We start from the raw sequence: 27,761 nt of genomic DNA on the forward strand, positions 1-27,761 counted from the left end.
TCCTAATTTAGGTGAGGCGACAATGTACATTGCTAATTTATTTCGACACATACAAAGCAAACATGCACACGAAGCACACACAAAGTTCAAAGCACACACACTCAAACATGTGCATGTATGCACATTCGATATAATTAATGATTTACTAATCTTTAAAAAAAATTTATTTCAGATGGGGACGAGCCGCTTATACAAGGTTTCTCCGATGACGAGCCGCTGGTAATCGGATGAAGGCAGGACCAGGACGGGAAATGGCGGTGGGAAACTAGCAGCAAACCGAAGAAAAAAAAAAAAGAAGAAAAGAAAGAGAAACAAATTATGCTCACCTTGAATTTGACAACATTACCAAACATAGCATCTGACCTTATGATGCTTACGTATTGTGATAATTTCTCATGTTTACCGTAATGATGAATAATAATGTATGGGAGGTCAAAGCACTCGTAAATTTAATCGGAAAATAAGAATGTCCTAAAAATCTCAATTAAGAATTTAAAAAATAACAAAACCCCCCCCCCCCCCAAAAAAAAACGATAATTTCCTAAATTTCTCTTATAATTTCCGCGATTTTGAAATTTCTTTCAGAAGATTTATTTTTATAATCTCTTAAAATATCTCAGGATAAAAATATTAGTAAAGAATTCCTTAAATCTCTCAGAAAAATGAATTCTTCTAGTATCTCCTAAAAATCTTTTCAGAAGAAAAAGAACTTTCAAGAATCTCTTAAAATCTACTAAAATCTCACAGAAGAAGAAGTAATTTTCACCTGTAATCTCTCAAAAGAAAAATGTTTGTATAGAATTCCTAAAAAATCTCAGAAGAATAAATATTCCTAGAATCTTCCAAAATCTTTTGAGAAGAAACTAAAACCTTTCAATAATCTCCTGAAATCTCTGAGAATAAATTCTTTTAGAATCTTCTAAAATCTTTTGAGAAGAAAACTTAAATCTTTTTCAAGAATCTCTGAGAATAAATTCTTCTAAAATCTCCAAAAATATTTTGAGAAGATAACTAAAAACTTTCAAGAATCTCGTGAATAACTTTTTCTAGAATCTCTAAAATATTTTCAGAAGAAAACGTTCAAGAATAATATGAAATCTCTTAGAATAGATTTTTATAGAATCTCTGAAATCTTTTGAGAAGAAAACTAAAAACTGTATAAAATCTCCTGAAAATCTCTTCCAAGGATTGGTTCCTCTAGAATCTCCTAAAATTTCCCCAAATCTCCTTATTAATGTTAAATAAACATGAAAACTTTGATCCAAAATAAAGAAGCAACTTTACAGATTCTCATTTTAAAGCATAAAAGCAAATTTCAGTAGTTAGTGGTATAGAGCAAGTATTGGACTTTTCAAAGTCCTCATAGGAATTTTTTTAACGAGACATCTTGAAATCCAAGAATCAGCTTTTTGACGTAATCGGTAATGAACAAAAATGAATACAGCAGCTTCGATAAAGAACAAGTGGGCTGGGTACGGTTCCTTACCTCCCATAGTGAGCAGGGAGGCACTTACTGTGTCTTTTATCCACTTATATCTGACAGTTGAGTGTATTCCTCTTAGTGGGGACCTGTGCTCGTGTCTGGATGAGACTTTTAGGTGGTCTCAAGCTAAGTATTTTGATAATGTGTTCTTGGAATCTACGTCTATTTCGTATTTGAAAAAATTCTCCTTTGTCTTACTTTTTCTTGGGTGCTTTAATTGTAATTCTAGAACTTTTTACGTTCCCATTTTCTTCCTTTTTACTGGCGCTGATAGGACCTTAATGTGTTGCAAGCGCAGTAAAACCCTTAAAAAACCCTTAAAAAACCCAAAAGAACAAGTGGACAGCCGTGCCAAATAATTCTCGGCCATCTGTCTGGATTTTAAGCGATTAATTAATGTTTTAATTTGTTGTTGTTATTATTGGAAGAAAAAGGATTTTGAGCCCGAAATGGTCTGTGTTTTAGTATTTTTTGGGTTTTTTTTTTTTTTCGAAGCTGTTTTATTCACTTTTTGTTCCTGACTTTTTACAGTCCACAGCCTCTAGCCACTTAGTATCTAATTGCTTGAAGCATAGAGTGTTATGATATGACCCCCCCCCCCCCCCCCACTTTTTGTTCCTGACTTTTTACAGTCCACAGCCTCTAGCCACTTAGTATCTAATTGCTTGAAGCATAGAGTGTTATGATATGACCCCCCCCCCCCCCCCCCCCCCCCCTCCCCATCCCCCCGATTCAGTAGATCAATACATTTTTCCCTTCTTTTTACATTTGATATGAAAACCAGAATGACAATGATATTTATAATCACGTTCCAGAAATCTGATTGCCTACAAAGGAGATTGGGGTGTTTTCTTTCTTCTAATATGAACAGTTTGTGATATCTCTGTTTTACACGTTTTTAAATATCGCGATGTTGAAAATTATTTGGTGTCATATTATGAAACATTTCTCATGCGTGCTCTTAACAATATATTGTACATTCTTTTGTTTGTTTCATTCATAAGTTTATTCCAGATTTTTGTTTTTGTCTTTTGTTTTTTTTTTTCAATTGATATTTAAAGCACAGCTACAAATTTCTGCCTTATATAATCTTCATATGGAGTCTGAAAATGATTTTGTTTTCTATTAAGCTGTTAATCTATTTCGATTTTATATTTTCAAACCGTTTCTTTTAACTCACTCAGACCTAACACAGACTAGATTCATAGTCTACCCCGGTTACTTTTACTTTTACCCCATGCCTATTTATTACATTTATTTTTCTGAGACAAATTATAGGCGTAGTATCAATGCTAACTTTTTTAGTTTTTACATGTTAATGGTAGTTGAATACAACAATCTATGTACAAGCTCATTTTTAATACATTTTTTCCAATTTTGAAAAGTAGCAAAAATCTCCAGGATTGAGTGAACTAAAAGTAGGTGTCATTGTTTTGGATCAAGATACCCTTGCGTCTCTCTAATCCAGAATCCACAATCCGGATTTCTCCATTATCCGGACTGGTTGCCAGGGAACATATTTATTTTCTTCTTTATTTGTTGTAGCCTTTATGGACTGATTTCACTATCCGGATGGATGACTCTGTAATCCGGACAAAAAATGCTGGATATGGATGTGTTTGGATTGGAGAGACGCGAGTGTAAAGAGACTATAATTTATACGAGGGGAAACTGGAAAATAATCCCCCTTGTGGGAGGCACTTTTTTGGTTTTTGTTTGTTTAGTTTCTATATTATGGTTTATTATATTATATAGAAACTACTTAATTTTACCACTTAAGATGAGAATTCCCTATCTATGCCTGGATGGACAGAGAGTGTTGGAACAAAGAAAGAATATAAAAGTATTAAATAAAGACCAAAATTCTAAGCATGGAATATTTTGGCCTCGAAACCCATTCTCAGCCAACAACAAAAATAATTAGAATCGAAATGCATCATGTAAAGTCATTTCTCCTGTCGATCTCGACTTTATTCGAATTATTCCCCTTTTGTTTTTGATGTTTTGCTGAAGAAGAGCAAATTTTAAAAAATTTAAATTCTTTCACTGCCTACACTTTTTTCGCAATCTTTCTAAGCTGGAAATAAATTAAACATCCGTAAACCCTTCGACAATCTCATCACCTTTTCCAACTTGTGTTGATTCGACTTTAAAATGTTGGAAGATTATTAGTGAGAGGAAAATGGTACAGAATTGTTTTTAGACTCTTATATAAAGATTACGCTTATATTCCATGTGAATTCTATATTTTGTTTGTTTTCTTATGCAAGTTTGACTTTCCTTTGGTTGTTTTTTTTTTACTTTTGTAGATAAAAATACAATGTGTCATCTCATCGTATTGGTATGAATAATTTATTTGTTCACTATTATTATTATTATTATTATTATTATTATTATTATTATTATTATTATTATTATTATTATTATTATTATTATTATTATTATTATTATCATCATCATAAATATTCTTTTTCTTCTTCTCTTTTTAATTATTATTGCTATTATTATTATTATTATTATTATTATTATTATTATTATTATTATTATTATTATTATTATTATTATAATTATTATTATTATTATTATTATTATTGTTATTATTTTAAAATATCTTTTTTCCTAATTTTCAATTAAATCAATTTGATGAAAATTTTAAAACTATTAAAACATTCCATTTCATGTGTAAACAAGATAACAATATAATTTTTAATGTGTAAAATATGTCGAACTGAGATTCTAAAATAATATATTTTATTATGCAAGTCTGATTTCGAATTTATTGAATTTCTGTATTGACTGTAAGATGCCATAATTCTCATTTGATACGGATCTGAATTCTGGCTGGGGTTCCTGACCTCCCAAAGTGGGCAGGGAGGTACATGCTGTGTCTTCTATCCCCCTGTATCAGTCTTGGAATGAGATTACTTGGTTTTGTCCTGACCGTGGCCGTAGTCCTTGGCTGGGGGGGAAACAGTCTGATGTATAGTTAATAGTTTTGGGAGACGATATTTTTTTCCTTGTAAATCATCTCTCTGTTATATATTGTTATTTTTAATTTTTAACATATAATTTGTAAACATTTGAGTGTATTCCTCTTAGTGGGATACTGTGTTTGTGTCTGGGTGAGACTTTTAGGTAATCTCAAACCGAGTACTCTTGGTATCTACATCTGAACCAATTCCCTTTTGTCTTAGCTATTCTTGGTTGCTTTAATTGTAGTTTTAGAATTTGACTATCGCATTTTCTTCCATTTTACTGGCCATGAGATGACCTTAATGTGTCGCAAGCGCCATAAAACCCTTAGAAACAAACAAACAGACATGCCTACGTTATAATTTGAAAATCGTATTTTTAGGAGATAAAAATTGTAGTCATTATAGTTATCTTTAAAAATCAACAGGGTACCCCCTCCCCCATAGTGATTAAGTAACACATCAAAATCCTTAGAATAATTTTGTCTGACATGATCTTTCATTTTCAAAGAGTTTTAATGAGATGTTCATGAAGTTCAGAAATTTGAGCAAAAATGGTCGTAACTCTCTGAATTTTAAAGAATTATTGTCAGGCCTTCATAAAACCGTTTTGAGACAGTGAGTGTTAGATTTGATTCCCCCCCCCCCTCCCCCCACTGATAAACACATATTGACAGTGACACTCAGTTGGTTTGATAGATAGGAATATTTATATAGGGCTGCTGTGGAAACAGACTTTAATTTGGGTTGTCTCAGGTGACAGAACTATTGGGCGTCACTAATCTTCAGATTTTCGAGTAATTGATAGTCTTTTTTTTAAGTATTGATAACGGCACATTCCCCTTTGGACTTCAGATCTGTTGAATGTTGACTATGTAAAGCAATATTGACTGATTAATTGATTCATGCTTTTTATTTATTATTGTAGTTGTTTTTTTGTTATTGTTGTTAAAATTATTATTATGATTATTATTATTATTATCGTCATCATCATTATTATTATTAATGCTTGTATTTATATTTCAATTGTTCTCATCATCTTATGGTTGCCAGAAATTACTCAGACCCACAGCTGTGAAATCTTTTATGAATCTCATTTAACAACTTCATTATTTTGTACACCCTTTTTCAATTCGTGGCAGTCCTGATAGCTCAGTTGATGAAGCACTCACTTCACACGCAAAAGGACCGAGATCGATCCCAGGTGAAGTCGAGATTTGTTTTTTTTTCTCTCGACTCTCTGGTCCACCCAGTAGTGATTGGATAGCTAGGTCTGTTTAGATCTGGCAGAAAGTACTTTGCAATAGACCAGTGTCCTCCTATCCAAAGGATTGCAAGCAATTCCCATTGTCAATTTCACGCTTTATAGAAACCGGGATAAATTCCGGCTCTGAAGGACTCCTTCTGGTTTTTTTTCCAATTCATCCATTTTTGAGTGTGTTAAATTTATTCCAGATATAATGTGTGCAGTGGGATTTGACTTTGACTTTGACCAAGGGGAGTGTTTTGTTCATGGGGCCAGCAAGACCAAGAAAATACCGATTAAATAATGTTTAGAACTAAGGAATAGGGAAATGACTTTTTCTCATTCTGTCTGTTAGTGAGTGGTCCCACTAGGGAGGGGGCAGGGGGGGGGGGGGTGGATTTGACCTCCCATAGTGGGCAGGGAGGTCACTCGATGCGTCTTGTTGAATCCCCAATATCTTGTTTTCCAACTTGCTTTTGTCTTTTTCTTGGAATGAGATTAGTGGTTTGTCCAGACCCTGGCCGGAATGTTTGGGACGAGGAGAAAACTGTCAAATAATGTACAGTTTTAGTTTTGAGAGAAGATATATATATATATATATATATATATATATATATATATATATATATATATATATATATAGGCTATATATATATATATATATATATATATATATATATATATATATATATATATATATATATATATATATATATATAATTTTTCTGTTAACTCTCCTTGCCAGTTATTTTTAGAATTTACCCCGGAAATTCACACCTACCCAGCACAAAAATAGACTTTTTTTACTCAAACAAAAAAGTACCAAGTGAGCTCTACAACACAGTGTTTAGCATTTATAGCTGTAATCAAAGCATTTCTTTAAATTTTGTGATGGAGACAAGAGAAATCGGAATGAGAAAATTGTGGGTTACATTGTGACGAATGTGACGATTTTCCTATGGGTGGAAAGGAAAGGATTTAAGTCATCTCTCTCTGAGTGGGGTTCCCGACCTGCCCACTTGGTGCTTGCTGTCTTCTATCCCCTTGTATCTGTTTTCCAACATGCTTTCTGTCTTTGACTTGGAATGAGATTACTTAGTTTTGTCCTGACCCTGGCTGGAGTCCTTGGCTGGGAGGGAAACAGTCGAATGTATAGTTATAGTATAGTAAATCATCTCAGTTATGTACTGCTTAAAAAAAAAAAAAATTTAACATCTGATTTGTAAACATTTGAGTGTATTCCTCTTAGTGGGGACCTGTGTTCGTGTCTGGATGAGACTTTTAGGTGTTCTCAAACTAAGTACACTGATGGTGTGCTCTTGGAATCTACATCTGTTCCCTATTTGAACCATTCCCCTCTGTCTTACTTTTTCCTCAAGCCCTTTTAATTGTACATCTAGAATGTTTTTACTATCCAATTTTATTCCTTTTTATTGGCGCTGATATGACCTAAACTTGTTGCAAGCGCCGTAAAACCCTTAAAAACAAAATAGTCATCCCTCTTTTAGTTACAGTTTTATTTTTTGTTTGAATATATAACAATAATATGTATTTGTACGCATTGGAATGTATTCCTCTTAGTCGGATCATGTGCTTGTGTCTGGATAAGGCTTGTTAATGATCTCAAACTAAGCACATTGATAATTTTGCTCTTGGAATCTACATCTGTTCCCTACTTGAACATTCCCCTTTCTCTTTTTTAAAATTTAATCGTAAATCTAGACATTTTTTTATTTTTGATTATCTAATTATCTTCCTTTTTACCGGACAATTTACATTCTAAATGTGATGCAGGCGTTTAAAACCCTAACATTAAAATAAACAAACATTAGTCGTCCCCGATACCTCAGGTGGTCGAGCACCTACTCCCCACAATCAGAGGGACGGATAGGGATTCCGTGTGTAGTTGAGATTTTTTTTTCCAACCCCTAATCTTCATCCAGCAGTGATTTGGCAGCTGAGATAGACTAGCATCCTACCCAAGGGGCTGCAAGCAATTGCTACTGTCCATTTTGCAATATAGAACTCGTTATAAAGCTTCATTTTACAGCGCTTCACTGCGTTATCTTGGTCTTCTGGGTGGGGTTCCTGACCTCCCATAGTGGGCAGGGAGACACTTACTGTGTCTTCTATCCCCATGTATTTGTTTTCTAACATGCTTTTTGTCTTTGTCTTGGGATGAAATTGCTTGGTTTTGTCCTGGCACTGGCCGGATACGTTCCCTAGCTGGGAGGGAAGCATTCAAATGTATAGTTAGTTGTGGGAGATATTTTTTTCTTTGTATATCAAATCTCTGTTATGTATTGTTATTTTTTACTTTTAACATACGATTTGTAAACATTTGAGTGTGTTCCTCTTAGTGGGGGCTTGTCCTTGTTGTCTGGACGAGACTTTTAGGTGATTTCAAACTAAGTACTTTGATCTGGGTGGGGTACCTGACCCCCCATAGTGGGCAGGGAGATACTTACTGCGTCTTCTATCCCCCTTTATCTGTTTTCCAACTTGCTTTCTAACTTTGTCTTGGATTGAGATTACTTGGTTTTGTCCTAGCCCTGGCCGGAGTTCGTGGCTGGGAGGGAAACAGTCAAATGCAAAGTTATTGTTTTGGGAGATGATATTTTTTTCCTTGTAAATCATCTGTTATGTATTATTATATTTTGAATGTATAATGTGAGTATTTGAGTGTATTCCTCTTTGTTGGATTTTGTACTTGTGTCCGGATGAGACTTAAAGGTGATCTCAAACTAAGTACATTGGTGTTATGCTCTTGGAATCTACATCTGATCCCTTTTTGTTCCCAGTTCCCCTTTGTCTTAAATTTTCTTGGGTACTTTAATTGTATTTCTAGAACTTTTTACAAACCCATTTTCTTCCTTTTTACTGGCGCTGATATGACCTAAACATGTTGCAAGCGTCGTAAAACCCTTAAAAACAAAACAAAACAAATCAACCTGTAACTGGAAGAAATTTTTTTTCCTTTTCTTCTTTAACCATAACTCACTTTTTTCTACTTTTTCAATAAATTATAATTATATATGTTTGATTTTCGTTACCAATAGCTTTTTATGTTTGGTTTATTATGCACTCTAACATGGTTTCCTCGAACACAAGGTTCATAAAACTCATTGAAATGTCCCAATTTTTTTCCTTATTATTCTTTGTTATCGTTCCATTCCTTCCTCGAACTAATATTTACCCCAAACACGGTTTCATCGAACTAATTTCACCTCGTCAGCGTAAAAAAAAATGAATTAAAGGTTTGGTTTTTCTAAAAATTGCGTGCAGTGCAGTGAATTCGACTGATGACTTACTGTGATATTGACATTTACTTATGTGTGTATCGTGTTTATCTATCTACACACACACACACACAAAACACACAGCATATCAATAAAGTAAATAAGAATAAAGTTCCCTTTATTCATTCACCCCCATGCGGAAATTTATCTTAGGGTTTATTCAAAAGGAAGACTGAAACAACCCTGGTGTCGACCCACAGCAGAGCGCCGCAAATTGAGCTAGGGAGAGGTGGCTTGCAGACGACCACGTAACACTGGATATTCGAAATAGGTATTTTGGGTACGGAGCAAAGACCATACCGCTGAGCCACACTGCCCCCCCCCCCATCAACGCCCTGGTAATGTACAGTTTCCTTGAACTAGTTTCCTGAAACGTTTTTTCATGTCCCAAGGAGTTCGAGGAAACCGTGCTGGAGTGTATGCAGTGTTTGTTTGCTTATATTGCAGTTTTTGTTTAATTATACTGAATGAAGTGTTTGTTTACCAAAAGTGTATTTGATGTTTGATTCATATTGATTGAAAATAAATACTAATTTTTTTAAAAATGAGGAGAATAAATTATTTAGATGTATTTACATTTTCTCAGATTTGTGACTCATTTTACTTTATGCAATTTCCATATAATTTGATTGTTGTTGATTTAAAATAACTGGGTGGGGTTCCCGGCCTCCTATAGTGGGCAGGGAGGTAATTGCTGTATCTTCTATCACCCTATATCTGTTTTCCAATTCTGGGTGGGGTTCCTGACCTCCCATAGTGGGCAGGGAGGTACATACTGTGTCTTCTATCCCCTTATATATGTTTTCCAACATGCTTTCTGTCTTTTTCGTGGTTTTTTCCTGGCCCTGGTCGGAGTCCTGGCTGGGAGGGAAACAGTCAAATGTATAGTTATTGTTTTGGGAGAGATGATATTTTTTTCCTTGTATATCATCATCGCTGACACCTGTTGACATTGAGCTTCGGCTCAGTGGATAGTCTTATGTTTCCATTTATTCACTGTGTGGAATCTTTAATTTTTACCTGATGTGGACTAATCTTAATATTGAAACTTTTAACTTAAGATCTATTAAAAGTAACATTCGAAAGGAACAACTGTGTCAAGATTTAGAAAGTTATAAAATCGATGTGTTGTGTTTACAAGAGACGAAGATCCAAGATGGCGTCGACCAAACAATAAATGGTCACAGACTGCTGTGCTTTGCTTCCAGTTCACCTCACTATGGTGGTGGATTTCTCATAAATAAAAACTGCAGGGATTTGACTAGTGACGAATGGAATGTTTCGGACAGAATATGTGTTCTTGAGCTTAAGTGTAAGATCAATTCAAAGAACCAGATTAACAATAACAAAGACGATCACGGTAAGAAGACGTTCACTATCTCAATCGTAAATGTTTACGCACCAACAAGTCAACGCGCAAAACAATACCCAGAGGAAACTGATAAATTTTACAAAGACCTAGACGATACACTGAACAAAATAGGAAACAAATCAATATTAATAATTGCTGGAGATTTTAATGCCAAAGTAGGAAAACGTCTCGACAGTGACACACTATGTTTAGGATCATACTCAAAAGGAAAACGTAACGATAATGGAGAAAAATTAGTCCAGTTCTGTGAACAGAGAAAACTTTTCATAACAAACAGTGCTTTCAACCACCCATCAAGACACCAGACAACCTGGGTAGGACAAAGGAAAGACCAAACCCAAGACAAAATGATAACAATACACAACCAAATAGACTATATCATATGTCGACACCGCCATAAACACTACTCAACCAACTCACGATCATACGGTGGTACACTGCTAACATCCGATCACAAACTTGTAAAAACGAATTTCAACATAAATGTGTACAGACAACGAAGACAGAAAGGTAAAACGGCAGTCAAAATAAACACGGCAAAAATAGTAAATGAGCGAGAATGTCGCATTCATTACCAATATGAACTTAACTCAAGTCTATGGAAAATAAAGCAAAACAGCAATCCAAACAATGAATGGAAAGAGACGCAAGCGGCAATGAAATATGCGGGGGAAGAAAGTGCAGGCTCTATTAATACAACTAAGAACAAACCAAATCGAACGCCTAACATCGCTATTAACGATCTATCGCGGCAACAAAAAGAACTTAGGATCAGGATACAAAACACAAAAGACTCGGAAGAAATAATAAACCTGAAAACGGAACGAAACAAAATACTGCATTCAATTCGATCACTTACAATAAAACACAGAAACGAGGAATTAGACAAAAAAGTGGAAGACATAGAAAAGTCCAAAAATAACGCATCGTCTATGTTCAAAGCGACGAAATCTCTGAACCGAAAACCATCCGAGAACCCAAAACTACAGGATAAATTTGGCAAACAGACAACAAATCCCAACGATATCCTTGACATTGTAACTGACCACTTCTAGCAGAAATTTCACAAACAAGTCTAACAAATATCGCCCTTCTCAGGAAACCCTAGAGACCTAAACAACCGCATCACAACAACTGAAGTTAGAAATAGCATAAAGTGCCTAAACAATAACAGATCCCCAGGCGAAGATGAAATTCCCGCTGAATTGCTGAAATGCGGTACCCTCTCCCTGGATCTGAGCATTGCAAACATAATGAACAAAACATTCTCAACACACAAAGACTGGGACATAAACAGCGGTGTCCTAATTACAATACAAAAACCAGGAAAAACGAAAGGACCCGTAAACAACCTGCGGCCAATAACATTACTGAATACCATAAGAAAAACACTGTCAACTATTGTCCTCAACAGAATTAGACCGAAAATAGAAAAATATCTATCACATAGCCAAAGCGGGTTTCGCCAAGACCGAAGCACATCGGACGTTGTATGGACACATAAATGGTTGGCAGCAAAGGCACTCAAAGAAGACATATCCATAACAATAACCGGAATCGATATGTCCGCAGCCTTTGATACGATCGACAGAGGAAAACTTTTGGAGATATTAACAGACATAGTGGACAAAGACGAGCTCCGAATAATCCGATTTCTCCTCAGCAACACAAAGATACAACCAAGGATATACGGGGCCACAAAACAGACGCAGTTCGAAAGTAACATCGGGACCCCCCAAGGAGATAGTCTGAGCCCGATTCTGTTCACAATATACTTAGAACACGCTCTAAAAGAAGTTCGAAAAGTCATTCCAAAACCAACGATTCATATTGAGAATGCAATCCCTAGAGAAATCGCCTATGCAGATGACGTAGATTTTATTGGATCAACACCAGCAAATATAGACATCATACAAAATACCCTCATGAAATATAACCTCCAAGTCAATGCCAATAAAACCGAATTTACAACAATATCGAGGAACAAAGAGGAATGGAAAAGAACAAAGAAAGTTGGCTCACTAATTGGAGACACCGAGGATGAACAAAGAAGAAAACAGCTATCAAACGCCGCACTCAGTAAACTCACCAATGTATGGATTAGAGGTGACAAAATAAAGAGAAAAACCAAACTGAAACTGTACCGTGCTCTTGTAAAACCGGTACTTCTGTATAACTGCGGCACTTGGGCGTTGACAAAATCCGAAGAAGAACATCTGGATGCCTTCCATCGCACACAGCTAAGAAGGGTACTGGACATCAAATACCCAAAAAAGATCTCAAATGAATCACTCTATAAGATCACAAAAGAAAGACCAATCTCCCTTGACATTTTACAACAACGATGGCAACTTTTCGGTCACATACTACGCAGGGACAAAAACATACCAGCTAACCAAGCCATGTCGGGATATTTCCAAAAACACGGGAACCTTTTCAGAGGAAGACCGATCACAACACTCCCTGTGATCCTAAACAAAAACCTCACAACACTTGGACAAAGCATTAGTCTCATAACGGCAGGGGACCTTGAAAATCTGAGAACCCTAGCAGAGGACCGGCAATATTGGAGACACCTCACACAGGAAATACTGGAAACAACCAAGGCGACCCGATCTTTCGGTCGAGACGCGAAAGGCATCTAAGTCAAGTAAGTCAGTATATCATCATCTCTGTTATGTATTATTATATTTGTTATTTTGAATATATAATGCATTTGAGTGTATTCCACTTTGTTGGATTTTGTCCTTGTGTCCAGATGAGACTTATAGGTGATCTCAAACTTAAGTACACTGGTGGTATGCTCTTGGAATCTACATCTGATCCCTATTTGTTCCCAGTTCCCCTTTGTCTTACTTTCTCTTGGGTGCTTTAATTGTAATTCTAGAACTTTTTATTATCCCATTTTCTTCCTTTTTACTGGCGCTGATATAACCTTAATGTGTTGCAATCGCCGTAAAACCCTCAAAAACAAAAACATGTTTCCAATTGCTTTCCTGGGTGGGGTTCCTGACCTCCCACAGTGGGCGGGGAAGTACTTGCTGTCAATTTATGTCAGAGGAATTGAAGTCATTTCTCCACGAAAAAGGAATTACAACTAGCTGATCAACTCCATATAACCCTAGAGGGAATGGGCAAGTGGAACAACTCAACAACACAATATAGAAAGCAATCACTCTCTCTCTCTCTCTCTCAAATCCAAAGGACTGTCACTGTCTATCAACCAGTTGGAACTGATTCTACAGGACTCCCTGCACTCTGTTCGTTCGCTTCTTTATCTTTGCACTGAAACTAACAAATGCTACACTGCATGAACGCATACTCCAACATACTCGTCGCTCTACTGATGTCAACTCCTTGCCCTCATGGCTTTGATCGCCTGGGCCTGTATACCTCAGACGCCATATAAGAACATCAACGTATGACCCAATTGTGGATGAAGTTGAACTTCTCGAAGCTAACTCACAATACGCTCATGTCCATTTTCTTAAAAAAATAATAGAGTTGGGTGTCAAAATTGTTCCATAAAGATAATGTTAATTTACATTTGATGTTCAGAATCATCTGCGTGCAGTGCACATACAGACTTGATAGCGGGACCAATTTTGATCGTTGATATGAAATATTATTATAATTACCCAATAATCTGGATATAGCCCGCAAAAGGTCATCCCTGTTTATACAATTATCCTTTATCAACTCAAATAAATTGTGATGAACGGTGGCATATAATAATAGACATATATGAAGATCAGTTGTCACGAAGATGTCAAAATTGGATGGGTTCCTGACCTCCCATAGTGGGCAGGGAGGTACATACTGTGTCTTCTATCCCCTTATATCTGTTTTCCAACATGCTTCCTGTCTTTGTCTTGGAATGAGATTACTTGGTTTTGTCCTGGCCCCGGCTGGAGTCCTAGCTGGGAGGGAAACAATCAAATGCATAGTTATTATTTTGGGAGATGATATTTTTGTCCTTGTAAATCATCTCTCTGTTATTGCACTGTATTATGTTTTGTTTATGTATTATATATGCTTTGTAAACATTTGAATGTATTCAGTGGGGACCTGTGCTTGTGTCTGGATGATTTTGTTTTTTTAAGGATTTTACAGTGCTTGCAACACATTAAGGTCATATCAGCGCCAGTAAAAAGGAAGAAAATGGGATAGTAAAAAGTTCTAGAATTACAATTAAAGCAGCCAAGAGAAAGTAAGACAAAGGGGAACTGGGAACAAATAGGGATCAGATGTAGAATCCAAGAGCATACCACCAATGTACTTAGTTTGAGATCACCTGTATGCCTCATCCGGACACATGCACAAAATCCAACAAAGAGGAATACACTCAAATGCTTACATTATTCATTAAAAATAACAAATATAATAATGCATAACAGAGAGATGATTTACAAGGAAAAAAATATCATCTCCCAAAACAATAACTATGCATTTGACTGTTTCCCTCCCAGTCAGGACTCCGACCAGGGCCAGGAAAAAACCAAGTAATCTCATTCCAAGACAAAGACAGAAAGCATGTTGGAAAAGACACAGTATGTACCTCCCTGCCCGCTATGGGAGGTCAGGATCGTGTCTGGATGAAATGAGGTGATCTCAAACTAAATACACTGATAGTGTGCTCTTGGAATCTACATCTGTTCCCTATTTGAACCAATTCCCATTTGTCTGCCTTATTCTTGGATGCTTTAATTGTAATTCTAGAACTTTTTACTATCCCATTTTCTTCCTTTTTACTGGCGCTGATATAACCTAAATGTGTTTCAAGCGCCGTAAAACCCTTAAAAACAAACAAGATGTCAAAATACGAGGGGAATTTCAACCAAAGAAAGACCATCGTGTGTCTAATCCTATTAGTAGAAAGAAAAAAATGGAATTTGGTAATATCTCGGAGATCTGGCACCGTTTATTTATATATCAAGTACCATTCTGTCTTTATCTTTCATTCAACCCCTCCCTGTCTCTCTCTCTCTCTCTCTCTCACACACACACACACACACACAATCTCTCATGATATATTCTTTCTTCTTGAGACAGTCGCACTGATAAACAGATACACATACACATCTTAACACAGAATTATACAAAATTAAAATTATCTACTTTTTTCTCCGTCTCCGTTTCTGATCATCAGTGCTGCTATCCCAATCATCACTCGATCTCCTTCTCTTTTTCGTCTTCTTTCTCTCCCTCACTTCCTTTACCTTCTTCTGCCTCCTTTTCCCGTCTTTATCACTATCACCCCTACTTGTCCTCCTCCTCCTATCCTCGTCACTTTCATCTTTATCTTTCCTCTTCTTTCTCTTCTTCCTTTCCCTCTTCTTCTCCTCTGCCTCCCTCTCCTCTTTCCTTCTCTTAATCTTTCTGTGATCTCCTCTTGAGGTTGACCTTTTCCTTTTGCGCCTTCGACTCTTGCTTCTACTACTATCGCTGCTCTCACTGTCACTGCTAGTACTACTGCTATCCTCTGTGTCTGAATTACTATCAAAGTCTTGTGGGTAAAGCTCTTTGTAGCCGGTATGGCCCCATCTGTGGATGGAAAAAAAAAACAAAAAAAAAAACATCAAAACAAAAAAATCAATAGAAAAGATATGAATGAACACATCAATTGACAATAAGATTCAATAGTCTGATGTCACTCCGCCCAGCTACGAACAGCTTGGTTCTAAACAAAGAAAATCTGTACTTTTTATTCTTCATGCTGGCTAGAATTTTTCACGCGTAATGTGATCAGAACGTGTAAAAGTCAATGAGTACCTGGCTGTTAACAGCGTTGTCTCTGTCCCAAAAAGAAATGTAATATCGCCTAACAGGCATCATGTTCAGTACTACATGTAAAGCATTGCTGTTGGCCAGGGCACCCTTTGTAAAGCGCTTTGAGCATGTTAAGTGGATATCGCGCTGTTTAAAAAAAAATATATTAAAAAATTCAATGCCGAAACAGGAATTTTTAAACTTTCAAATGGTATTTGGTATTGTGGTTATATTATATCATGTCGTTGAAAATAGACGGGATTTACATTTATAAGACATGTTCACACAATGCCAAATGCCATCTCAAAGCTCTTTAATTTCAAATTAAGTAAGAATTAACAGTGGTGGTAGTGACAATGATGTGGTTGTTATGGTTGTCGTAGTAATGATGCTGTTGTGGTGGTTGTAGTAGTGGTAGTGATGATGATGATGTGGTAGTGGTTGTAGTAGTAATGATAGTGATGATGACGATGTGGTGGTGGTTGTTGTAGTGGTAGTGATGATGATGATGTGGTGGTGGTTGTAGTAGTAATGATGATGATGATGTGGTGGTGGTGGTGGTTGTAATGATAGTGATGATGACGATGTGGTGGTGGTTGTACTAGTGGTAGTGATGATGATGATGTGGTGGTGGTTGTAGTAGTAATGATAGTGATGATGATGATGTGGTGGTGGTTAGAGTAGTAATGATAGTGATGATGATGATGTGGTGGTGGTTGTAGTAGTAATGATAGTGGTTGATGATGTGGTGGTGGTGGTAGTAGTAATGATAGTGATAATGCTGTTGTGGTGGTGGTTGTAGTAGTAATGATTGTGATGATGATGTGGTGGTGGTTGTTGTAGTAATGATAGTGGTTGATGATGTGGTGGTGGTGGTAGTAGTAATGATAATGATAATGCTGTTGTGGTGGTGGTGGTTGTAGTAGTAATGATTGTGATGATGATGTGGTGGTGGTTGTTGTAGTAATGATAGTGATGATGATGATGTGGTGGTGGTTGTTGTAGTAATGATAGTGATGATGATGTGGTGGTGGTTGTAGTAGTAATGATAGTGATGATGATGATGTGGTGGTGGTTGTTGTTGTAGTGGTAGTGATGATGATGATGATGTGGTGGTGGTTGTTGTAGTAGTGGTAGTGGTTGATGATGTGGTGGTGGTTGTTGAAGTAGTGGTAGTGATCATGATGATGTGGTGTTGGTTGTTGTAGTAGTGGTAGTGGTTGATGATGTGGTGGTGATTGTTGTAGTAGTGGCAGCGATGATGATGATGTGGTGGTGGTTGTTGTAGTAGTGGTAGTGATGATGATGATGATGATGATGATGTGGTTGTTGTTGTAGTAGTGGTAGTGTCCATTTGGGCAATTCTTGTTCCTCTCCTCCAAATCTCTGAAGAGTCACAAGAGCTTTCTCTTATTAAAGAAATGATGCAATGGCGGTGGTGGTTGTGGTTGTGGTAATGAAAATATGTTGATGATAGACGCAGTGATGGTGCTGCTGTTGTGGTGATAATAATGTGGAGGTGGATGTAGTTGCGGCTGTTCTGATGATGATGACGACGGAATTGGGAGTTACAGTGAAAATGATGCTGCAGACTTGCCAAATTGAAAACTTCAAATTTAGTAATTTTTATGTCAATTTTTATTACTTTGACAAGGAAATTCGTAATTTCTGAAATTGTGTATGAACAACCACAATATTATTATTATTATTATTATTATTATTATTATTATTATTAGTAGTAGTAGTAGTAGTAGTAGTAGTAGTAGTAGTAGTAGTAGTAGTAGTAGTAGTAGTAGTAGTAGTAGTGGTTCTCCTTCTTCTTCTCATTATTATCATTATTATTAATTAAGTATTACTAAGAATTAAAAATTCGTAATTTTCCATAAAAATTCGTATTTGGCCATGACATTTGTCTTAAATTCGTAAAATTACGAAAAATTCGTAAGATTCGGCATGTATGATGCTGTGATGTTGGTGATGACACTTGAGGTGTTAGGGGATAGACATCCTTGGAACAATAATATCATGTCCTCACCACAATTTTAAAAAATAAATAAATAAATAAAATAAAAAATAAAATTCCCTTTATTCATGCCATAGGGGAAATTTGTCTCTATGGTCTATTCCAAGGGAAGAGGATTGGAATAACCAGGCATCAGCCACAGTGCAGCGCCGTTAATTCAGCAAGGGCGAGGTGACTTGCTCAAGGACACACAGTGCAGCGGCGGGAGATCGAACTCAATAGTTTTTGGGCACGAAGCAAAGACCTTACCGCTGAGCCACACTGCCCCCTGATAGAAATTGCCCTTAACCCAAATTTTTTTTGGGCGCAGACTTTTTTTTTTTACTGGTGAAACCAAAGTTTTGGCATCGCTTTAAATGTTATTCTGTGCGTTATTCATGCAGATACAATTATGGCACTAAAACCACCAAGGGCAAGAACTAAGTAATAATGATTACAAAACACCATAACAATTATTACTATCATCATCTCCTGCGTCAAACTTTTATTACCTTCTTGAAAAGCTCGACAACGAGACCAGCAGGCACTTTACTACATGGGCTGGATTCTATGCCCATTGACGAAGTTGTGACTCTAGCCAGGAACAGACGTGCTTGGTCCCAATATGTGGATTCCCTGTGTCCGTGACACTTTTATGCTGATATAGCATAGCACCTTAGAGATGCCGTACTAATGTACAATGCAACTCATACATACTATCATCATCATCACCACCATCATCATCACCACCATCATCATCATCACCATCATCATCATCATCACCACCATCATCATCATCACCATCATCACCAAAGATTTACCTGTCTTTATCTCCAGCCTCGGCTTTGTACAATTGGCGTAACCAATAAGTGCTTTCATCTTTTTTATCTTTTGTATCGTCAGTATCGTCCATGTGGGCCCTTCTTGCTCCTCTATACCAAAGCCCGATAGAGCCACGAGTGTTTTCTCTGAATAAAGAGATTTGAATACCCGTAATTGTAAGTAACGTATATTGATTTCTGTATTGAATTGAACAAAGATAAATAAATAAATATGTTAAATCTTAAAGAACAGTTTTGATTAATTAATCACGCCCAATTCAGTCTAAATATCCACAATTGAAGAGATATTTATTGGTTGCATAGTCAGCTAAACTAAGATCACTCACTCACTATCCAGCGTCGTGATGATAAAAGTCCGCCCATTCTGTTCGTCTGTTGACGGTATCATATAGATCCCTTCCATTCATCTCTGTCCATTCTAGAATGTTTTTTATATAGGTAGGCCTAGGTCTTCCCCTTCTTCGTTTGCCCTCCATTTTCCACTGTATCACATCTTTCATCAGCGTGCATGGGTTTTGGCATATATGACCGGAAATAAACTGAGTTTTCTCCTTTCGATTACATTTAATAGCTCTGGTATGACTTTCAGCTCTTCCAATATGCTGTTATTTGTTCTTTTATCCCTCCAGCTTATCCTCATCATCCTTCTGTAAAACCACATTTCATTTCAGCAGAGTTTATACGTTTCATGTCCTTGTCTTTGAGAGTCCACCCTTCTGGTGATAGGTCATCACTGTCCACACCAATACTTTTACTAATATTATTTTCAAATTTTGTCCTATGGATTTGGCTTTCCAGATATTAATTAGAGAGGTCATTCTTTTCTTTGTCATTGCAATTCTGTTATTTATATCCATCGAGCAATCGCTATTTTGCGTTTTAATATTTAAAATGAGACAGACCTTCAATCTCTTCGCTTTTAATGAGTATGGCTTGATCTTTAACTTCTCTGATTTGCATGTATTTTGTCTTTTTGGTATTTAGTTTTAGGCCTTTAAGCTTACCTGTGTTGTTTTGATCATTAATGAAAGTTGTTAGTTCTGTGTGGTTGTTAGTAAGGATTGCGGTGTTATCTGCATATCTGAGATTTGATATTATTCGACCTCCTGTTTTAATTCCAAAATTTTCATCAGCTGCTTCTCTCATTATTTGTTCAGTGTATGTGCTGAATAGGGGTGGTGACAGAATGCAACCTTGTCTTACACCTGCTTCTATTGTGAAGTATTTGGTGTGTTTGTTGTTCCAGCGAGTTCTAAGTTCTTGGTTTGTGTATAAAGATTGTATGAGGGCAACAAGATGTGATGGGAAACCCATGTCGTGTAGGGTCTGAAAAAGTTGTTCATGTTCAACACTGTCAAACCCTTTGCTGTAATCTATAAAGATGATGTATGGTTCTTTGTGAATTTCATTTAGTTTTTCTCTGATGACTTGAAGTGCGCAGAGCATGTCTCCAGTACCTCTTCCTGGTCTGAAACCTGCCTGTCCCTCTGCTAGTTCTGATTCTATTTTAACTTTTAATCTTTCTAGGATGACATAGAGCATGATTTTACTTGCATGACTAAGGCGTGCTGTGGTTATGTAAATGCTGAACTCCTTTGTGTCTCCTGATTTATGTAGCATTACAATTTCTTGTTGTTTCAATTCCTCTGGCCATTGACTTGCCTCCCAGATCTTGTAGCATAGTGAGTGTAGGATCTTCACCGCATGTTCTCCATTCCCTTTTATAAGTTCTAAACTAAGATAAATAAATAAATATGTTAACTCTTTCAGTGCCATGGCCGCACTGTGCGGCCAGAGCAAAATCTGCTCTACTGGCCAATGGCCGCACAGTGCATCCAGTCTTGTAAGGCAAAAATCATAATGTAATCCAATCCTACTTTCTACAAACTACTATAAATTGAACCAATGGTATCATTTCTTTCATCAGAAAATTCAATTTGGCCCCAGGAGGGTATTTTAATTGAGATTTTGTGCCGAATTCGAATGTCACTTTGTCTTAGCTTGTCATTCTCATGCTGCCTCGATCAGGTGTCAGCCATTTTGTGATGGAAATGCGAATATAACCTTGACGCCGAAAGAGCTAAGTCTTAAAGTACAGTTTTAACAAATCAACAATGCTCAACGTGGTTAAAATATCCACACTTGAAGGCAAAATGTATTGATTGCACTACTAAAGTGAACTAAAAATAAACTCCCAAAAAACTGAGCTTTGATATATCGCAATATCCACCAAACATGCTCAAAGCGCATTACAAATGGTCCCTGACCAACAGCAACACGTAACATGTAGAACGAGACATGACACCTGTTAGGCGATGTTATCATTTTTTTCGGACACAGACAACGCTGTTAACAGCCAGGTACTCATTTTACACCTGAGTATGGTGAGAAAATGTGAGTTAAAGAGTCTTTTCCGAGGACTCAACTATGCGCAAAGCGAGACTCAACCCAGGACCTTCCGATCCAAAAGCGAGTGTCATAGCACTAGACCACATAGCCGCTGAACTAAGAGAAATAAATAAATAGGTTAAGTCTTAAAGCTCAGTTTTGACTGATTTCCCATGCACAATACCGTCTGTTAGTTGATATTTTTTTTTTCTCTTTTGATGAAATCGAATTTCTATCCCAAACAGCCAAATGTCATCTTTTGAAATAACACTCTTTGTACATCTGTCACGGGTTACAGCCAGAATTGAATACGTTTCCAAACACACCAGAATAAAGAGGGCAGGTGAGAGTAATTACTGACAATTGAGAGACAATTCGTCGATCCATCCACTTGAGCACTGTGCAAAAATTCTAAGAAAATTGAAGCGAGTGCTCTACAAACTGAGCTATTGGAATCAATTAAAAAAGAAAACCAATAATAATTGTAACAAAAAAGAATAAAAGAATTAAAACAAAAAACAAAACAAAGAAAACAGAAATAAATACATAAATAATTAAACAAAACTGAAAAAAAAAAAATCCAACTGAAATGAAAAGATAAACATTTTAGATCAAAGTGGAGATTTTTACATTTCTTATCATCGAGTCTATCATCTCGATTGAAATGGAAGAGAAACAGAACAAACCTATCATCGTATAAAAATGATTTTTTAGTTTGGGATATATCAATCTTTTCATCGCCATGTCCTTTGTCTTGTCTCCCTTCATTGTCAGTGCTAGTGCTAATGTGTCCACCCTGTTTCATTTTGGTGTGCATGTTCCACATTTCAGTTTCTTCCAACAACTGGAGAGAAAAAAATAACAATAACAATATTATAATGATATTCAATATGGTGAGAGTTTTTCCATTGGTCTAATCACTCTTTACACATGCAAAAATTATTTTTTTAAAAAAGTGTTGTAATCAATTAGGTAAAGAAATGCTGATTTATTCTCTCTGGTGTGACATATGTCTCTGTGAATTACATAATCAGTCGGAAGGTGAAAATTTTGTTTGTTTGTTTTTAGGGGTTTTATGATACTTGCAACACATTAAGGTTATATCAGTGGCAGTAAAAAGGAAGAAAATGGGATAGTAAAAAGTTCTAGAATTACAATTAAAGCACCAAAGAAAAGTAAGACAAAGGAGAATTGAATTAAATAGGGAACAGATGTAGATTCCAAGCGCACACTATCAATGTACTTAGTTTGAGATTACCTAAAAGTCTCATCCAGACACAAGCACATGTCCCCGCTAAGAGGAACACACTCACATGTTTGCAAATCATATATATGTAAACAATACAAAATAAAGTACAGAGAGATGATTTTCAAGAAAAAAAAAAATCAGCTTCCAAAACTCTTACAAAATTCGACTGTTTCCCTCCCAGCTAGGGTATCCGGCCAGGGCCAGGACAAAACCAGGTAATCTCATTCCAAGACAAAGACAGAGAGCATGTTGGAAATCAGATACAGGGGGATAGAATACACAGTATGTACCCCCCTGCCCACTATGGCAGGTAATCAATTAGTTTTTTAAAAATTCTGATTTACAGTCTGGTGTGACAAATGTTGTAAGAATGTGTATTTTTTAATGACAATTTTGTGATTCTTTTTCTTGATTTGCTATGACGGTTTTAATCACAGTAAAACGTTATAATACTTGTTCTAATACAATTTGAGGGTCCCGATAGCTCATTTGGTAGAGCACTCGCTTCAAACACAAAGCGTTCCAGATCCATCCCGAGTGAAGTCTGACCCCCTGTCCACCCAGGTGTAATTGGGTAGATGGATCTGTTAGATCTCGCAGAAAGTACTAGATAGACTAGCATTCTATCCAAAGGGTAGCAAGCAATTTTTTGTAGTTGTCCATTTAGCACTACGGGATTAACTGCAGCACCAAGGGCCTGATGGCTCTGAAGGACTGTTTTAAAAAAATACCATTTACTGGGCATTTACTACATGCAGTATTTACATTGGTGCCATCTTTATTTTCGTTTTTTTTTTCTGATTTGCTCTCATGAAGTCAATTATCTAAAAATCTCGTGGATAGCTCATACGGTAGAGTCACGCTCTCACAGGCCAGGCGAAGTTGTCGTAACAGTAAGGTCGTGGGTTCAACCCCCATCACAGCCGCAAAATTTTTTTATTCTCTATTGTCTTCTGGCACTTTTCTACTCACTTCATCTCTTGTTGTTACCAACATAAGTGCCTACTCCACTCACTTTTCTGAATTAAAAATACCACCTAATTATGTAAATTAATAGCGTTTCCTTACCCTGTTGTGTGTGTCTGTGTGTCTGATCACGTTCTTGAGGAGAGTTTTGGCTAGACTGCCAGCCACTGGCTTTTTCCCAGACGATGAGATTGGAACTGACATTCTGTTATTATATATAATCTCTCTGCAAAGAAAAGCAAATTAAGTTACAATGGATGAAAGCGTTTTCCATAGCAGTAGTTTTGATCTGAAAATAATAATAAACAATTTTTAAAAATATAAAAGTGCCAGAATAAGTCCCTGGACAGAATAAAGTCTTTTGAAGAGAGACAACAGCTTCTAATGGTGCTCACACTATTATGTTATGACGATCAACCCAATCAGCAAATTCTTCACCGCATTCGTGCACCGTCACAAACCCACCTGGAAGCTTTGTCACAACACACCGTTCAACTAGATGCTCTGCGGTTTCGGGTTCTATCCCACATCGGGTACAGAGAGGCGTATTATGAATGCTGTGAACATGTCAGGAGGTTTTCCACAAGAGGGAAAAGAGCAAGACCTGATGAGATTAAGAATAATGTCAAGAATTTCCTTGGCCCATCAAGTATATGGATTCATATATTGTTTTGTTTGTTTTTAAGTGTTTAACGGTGCTTACAACACATTTAGGTCACATCAGCGCCAGTAAAAAGGAAGAAAATGGGATAGTTAAAATTCTGGAATTACAATTAAAGCACCCAGGAAAAAGTAAGACAAAGGGTAACTGGGAATAAATAGGGAACAGGTGTAGATTCCTAGAGCATACCATCAATGTACTTAGTTTGAGACCACCTACTATACGTCTCCCCAGACATAAGCACAAGATCCAAAAAAGAGGAATACACTCAAATGATTACATTATACATTCAAAATAACAAATATAATACGTAACAGGGAGATGATTTACAAGGAAAAAAAATATCATCTCCCAAAACAATAACTAAGCATTTCACTGTTTCCCTCTCAGCCAGGGCCAGGACAAAACCAGGTAAGACAGAAAGCAATTGGAAAACAGATATAAGTGGATAGAAGACAGAACAAGTACATCCCTTCCCACTATGGGAGGTCGGGAACCCCACCCAGGGATTCATATATATGAACCCCCCCCCCCCCCGCCCCTATATCCACTGATATTCAAATAGTAGCAGTCAATATTATATTACTCTTAGCTGACAAAGATATGAAACCCACCATCTCAAAAAGGTATTATGTCAGGGTGTTTAAGATGCTTATGGCCAGATTTTTTTTTGAGGGGGGGGGGGGGGGGGGTGCCATTTTAAGAAACTAAATCCACTGTCCTCATTTGAATACGAGGGTAGGCTGAAAAGTCTCCAGAAGGTGTCTCTAGTCATGTGCTATGCCCCCACAGACACTTCTATGCCCAACTACAGGCAGTGGTATATAAGATCCCAAATAGAGATATGCTAATACTCATGGGGGATATGAATGCAAAGGTTGGAGGCACAAATGTAGATAGAGAACATGAAATGGGAAAGCATGGCATCAGCCAGATGAATGAGAATGGAGAACTTTTGGCGGACTTCTGTACTACAAACAACCTTGTAATTGGCGGCACACTTTACCCACACAAGCACTGTCATAAAGCTACATGGGTGTCTCCAGACCATCAGAAACAAAGCCAAAATAGACCATGTCATGGTGAGACAACGGTACAGAAGCTCATTACTAGATGTACGAGCTAGACGAGGCCAGATATTGGTTCAGACCATCACCTTGATGCCACTATCAGCAAGAAAAAAAACTTCAAAACCCTCGAGTAAAATATGATATCAACAAGCTGAAACAACCAGACACTAAAGAAACATTTAAGATTTCACTCCAAGTGCTTCAAACACACGAGCCCAAGAAAACAGAGACAGCATGGGAAACTCTGAAAGAGGTTATCACAGAGACATGTGAAGAGGTGCTTGGAAGACCACAACCCAAAAAGAAACCATGGATCAGAGAGGACACGTGGCAGAAATTAGAGGAAAGGAGAAGGGAGAAACATGCAATGAACAATGCGAAAACTAGACTCCAAAAGCAAATGGCAGCGACCAGATACACCACAGTGGCCAACGAAGTGAAGAAACAGCTGCGGACAGACAAACGGTCCTACGTAAATGAAAATGCTGATACAGCAGAGGAAGCTGCAGGGAAAGGAGATCTTAAGACCCTCTACGCCACCACCAGATTGTTGAGCTATCAGAAAAACAATCCAAATAGACCTGTCAGAGACCAAGACGGGAAACTAATCACATCAATAGAAGAGCAACTCAAACGATGGAAAGAACACTTGTTCTGTGAAGTGCTCAACAGACCACCCCCAGTACTAAGACCACACCTGAACCCTGGAGAACCCCTCAATATCAATACAGGTGAAATCACTAAGGCGGAGATCCGAAGGGCACTTGGCAGTCTGAAAAATGGAAAAGCCGCTGGCACAGATATCATCCCTGCTGAAGCTTGAAAGAGGGTGGAAACATAATTGTGGATCAACTCTACCACCTGTTCAACTTGATCTGTACAAATGAGAAGATATCATCTGATTGGAAGAAGGGCCTGCTAGTAAAATTACCCAAACATGGCAATTTGTCCCAGTGTGACAAGTGGAGAGGAATCACCTTGTTGTCCATACCAAGCAAAGCGCTCACAAGAATCATGCTTGACAGGATGAAAGTTACTTTGGACAAAGCACTACGAGATGAGCAGGCAGGCTTCAGAAAAGAATGGTCATGCACAGACCAAATTGCAATTCTAAGAATCATTGTTGAGCAGTCGATTGAGTGGCAATCATCCCTATATGTATGCTTTATAGACTTTGAGAAAGCATTTGACAGCGTAGACAGGGAAAGCATCTGGAACATCCTTCTCCACTACGGGGTGCCAGAAATAATTTATAAATATCATCAAATGACTTTATAATGGGTTTTCCTGCCAAGTCATCCATAATGCTCGACTCTCAGAGGATTTTGACATTACATCAGGAGTTAGGCAAGGCTGTTTGCTGTCCCCACTTCTATTTCTTGTGGTATTGGACTGGGTGACATCGCAATCACAACAAATTTTCGACCTCAAAAAGTGGCAAATTCAAGAAATCAATCAAACAAATCTCATGATTAAATTTCATCATGGGTGAAATCATGACAAGTTGAAGGATCGAGAGTGGTCAGAGTTTTATACTACAGTAGTGTGTCACCATTCTACTAATAGAGACAAAAGAGGGTAGAGCTTTGCAGTATTGCTTTGTGCGTTCTTTTCTGTGATCATTAGATATAGGAGGCGAAAGGGCTGTACATGATCTAGAAAACAGGCAGACAATGACAGTTGTAAGGAGAGACTGAGCAATGATATCCATTTTTTGGGGATTGTCAGCAGTGCATTCTGATCAACAGGTTTAAATTTAGTGAGAGTTTATTGTCTCTCATAATCACAGTCACAGCTAATCTCTTTGACTCTTACAAATGTTGAGAACAAAAGAGTGAAAGTTAATCAAATAGGAATAAGATGTCGGCTTGCATCATAGCTGCTTTTATTTGTCAAAATCTATACAGGTGTGCCATATGGTTTTTTGTTTCAATCAACAAATTGCTTTGTGGTGGACTAAGAACAATGTTTTACAACCACTTCTTGTTTGAGTTTACCACCCACATATACGTGTAAATTAGTGTAAAATGTTGCAATCGTGGACAGGAAACTCAACTTTGGTTAATCGCAACATCTTCGCTGATCCCAAAGGTGTTGCGATTATCCGGAGTGGACTGCATAAGTATAAACTGGCGAGTCTGAGTATGAGTATGATGATGATCTGATATGATCCTCATCCTCAACAGTAGTTAAATCTACGAAGTGACAAAATTAATTGCGAAATTAGTATTTAAAAAAATCATTGCCTAAAATGCGATTCCATTTTATAATAAAATATTCATATTCTACCTCAACTGTCAGAATCGATTAAAATATGAGCAGTATGTTACATACTAACTATGTAAGCTTGACGAAGGTAAAACGACAACCTATTATTTTTACTTTCGTTTTCAGTGTTCGAAAACCGAAACCGGATGTTGACAATCAAATCAATGCATAATT

General features: G+C 37.0%; 3 protein-coding genes across 6 annotated transcripts in view; 2 read left to right on the forward strand and 1 right to left on the reverse strand.

The window, feature by feature from the left end:
• LOC144959616 (sortilin-related receptor-like) overlaps positions 1-478 on the forward strand; it is an 84,242-nt gene extending 83,764 nt beyond the window's left edge. For both annotated transcript variants that reach the window (XM_078892253.1, XM_078892252.1), the window contains one exon: positions 173-478. In XM_078892253.1, coding sequence (XP_078748379.1) covers positions 173-231 — 59 coding nt within the window. In that variant the 3' untranslated portion in view covers positions 232-478. The remainder of the gene's footprint in view (positions 1-172) is intronic.
• Positions 479-15,273: 14,795 nt separating this feature from the next.
• On the reverse strand, positions 15,274-27,718 carry LOC144959781 (uncharacterized). 3 transcript variants are annotated; one of them, XM_078892521.1, is made up of 5 exons: positions 27,609-27,718; positions 23,691-23,814; positions 22,060-22,217; positions 18,965-19,111; positions 15,274-15,916 (listed from the first exon to the last, which is right to left on the reverse strand). In XM_078892521.1, exons 2-5 carry the CDS (start codon positions 23,790-23,792, stop codon positions 15,487-15,489), a joined length of 837 nt encoding a protein of 278 aa, XP_078748647.1. In that variant the 5' UTR covers positions 23,793-23,814; positions 27,609-27,718; the 3' UTR covers positions 15,274-15,486. The 3 variants fall into 3 exon arrangements, with proteins under 3 accessions (XP_078748647.1, XP_078748648.1, XP_078748649.1); XM_078892522.1 differs by having other exon boundaries at positions 27,654-27,717; XM_078892523.1 differs by having other exon boundaries at positions 27,658-27,694.
• On the forward strand, positions 24,154-26,142 carry LOC144959527 (uncharacterized). Its single transcript, XM_078892142.1, has 3 exons — positions 24,154-24,237; positions 25,064-25,234; positions 25,423-26,142. The coding sequence occupies exons 1-3, from the start codon at positions 24,154-24,156 to the stop codon at positions 26,140-26,142; spliced, it is 975 nt and encodes a 324-aa protein (XP_078748268.1).
• Positions 27,719-27,761: the final 43 nt, after the last annotated feature.

Source organism: Berghia stephanieae, chromosome 14 (assembly GCF_034508935.2).
Source record: "Berghia stephanieae isolate SIO BIC M18660-M18661 chromosome 14, UCSD_Bste_1.3, whole genome shotgun sequence".
Taxonomy (NCBI): Eukaryota; Metazoa; Mollusca; class Gastropoda; order Nudibranchia; family Aeolidiidae; genus Berghia; species Berghia stephanieae.

Bases quoted from the DNA above. Each gene is read 5' to 3' on its own strand.
- LOC144959781 (XM_078892521.1), bottom strand. From the start codon at position 23,792: ATGTCAGTTCCAATCTCATCGTCTGGGAAAAAGCCAGTGGCTGGCAGT. The intron at 22,218-23,690 runs GTAAGGAAACGC...TTTTCTCTCCAG, and splicing joins ACACAGACACACACAACAGG to TTGTTGGAAGAAACTGAAAT. The intron at 19,112-22,059 runs GTTTGTTCTGTT...CTCTTTATTCAG, and splicing joins TCATTTTTATACGATGATAG to AGAAAACACTCGTGGCTCTA.
- LOC144959527 (XM_078892142.1), top strand. From the start codon at position 24,154: ATGTCAGGAGGTTTTCCACAAGAGGGAAAAGAGCAAGACCTGATGAGA. The intron at 24,238-25,063 runs GTATATGGATTC...GCCCAACTACAG, and splicing joins GAATTTCCTTGGCCCATCAA to GCAGTGGTATATAAGATCCC. The intron at 25,235-25,422 runs GTAATTGGCGGC...TGCCACTATCAG, and splicing joins TCTGTACTACAAACAACCTT to CAAGAAAAAAAACTTCAAAA.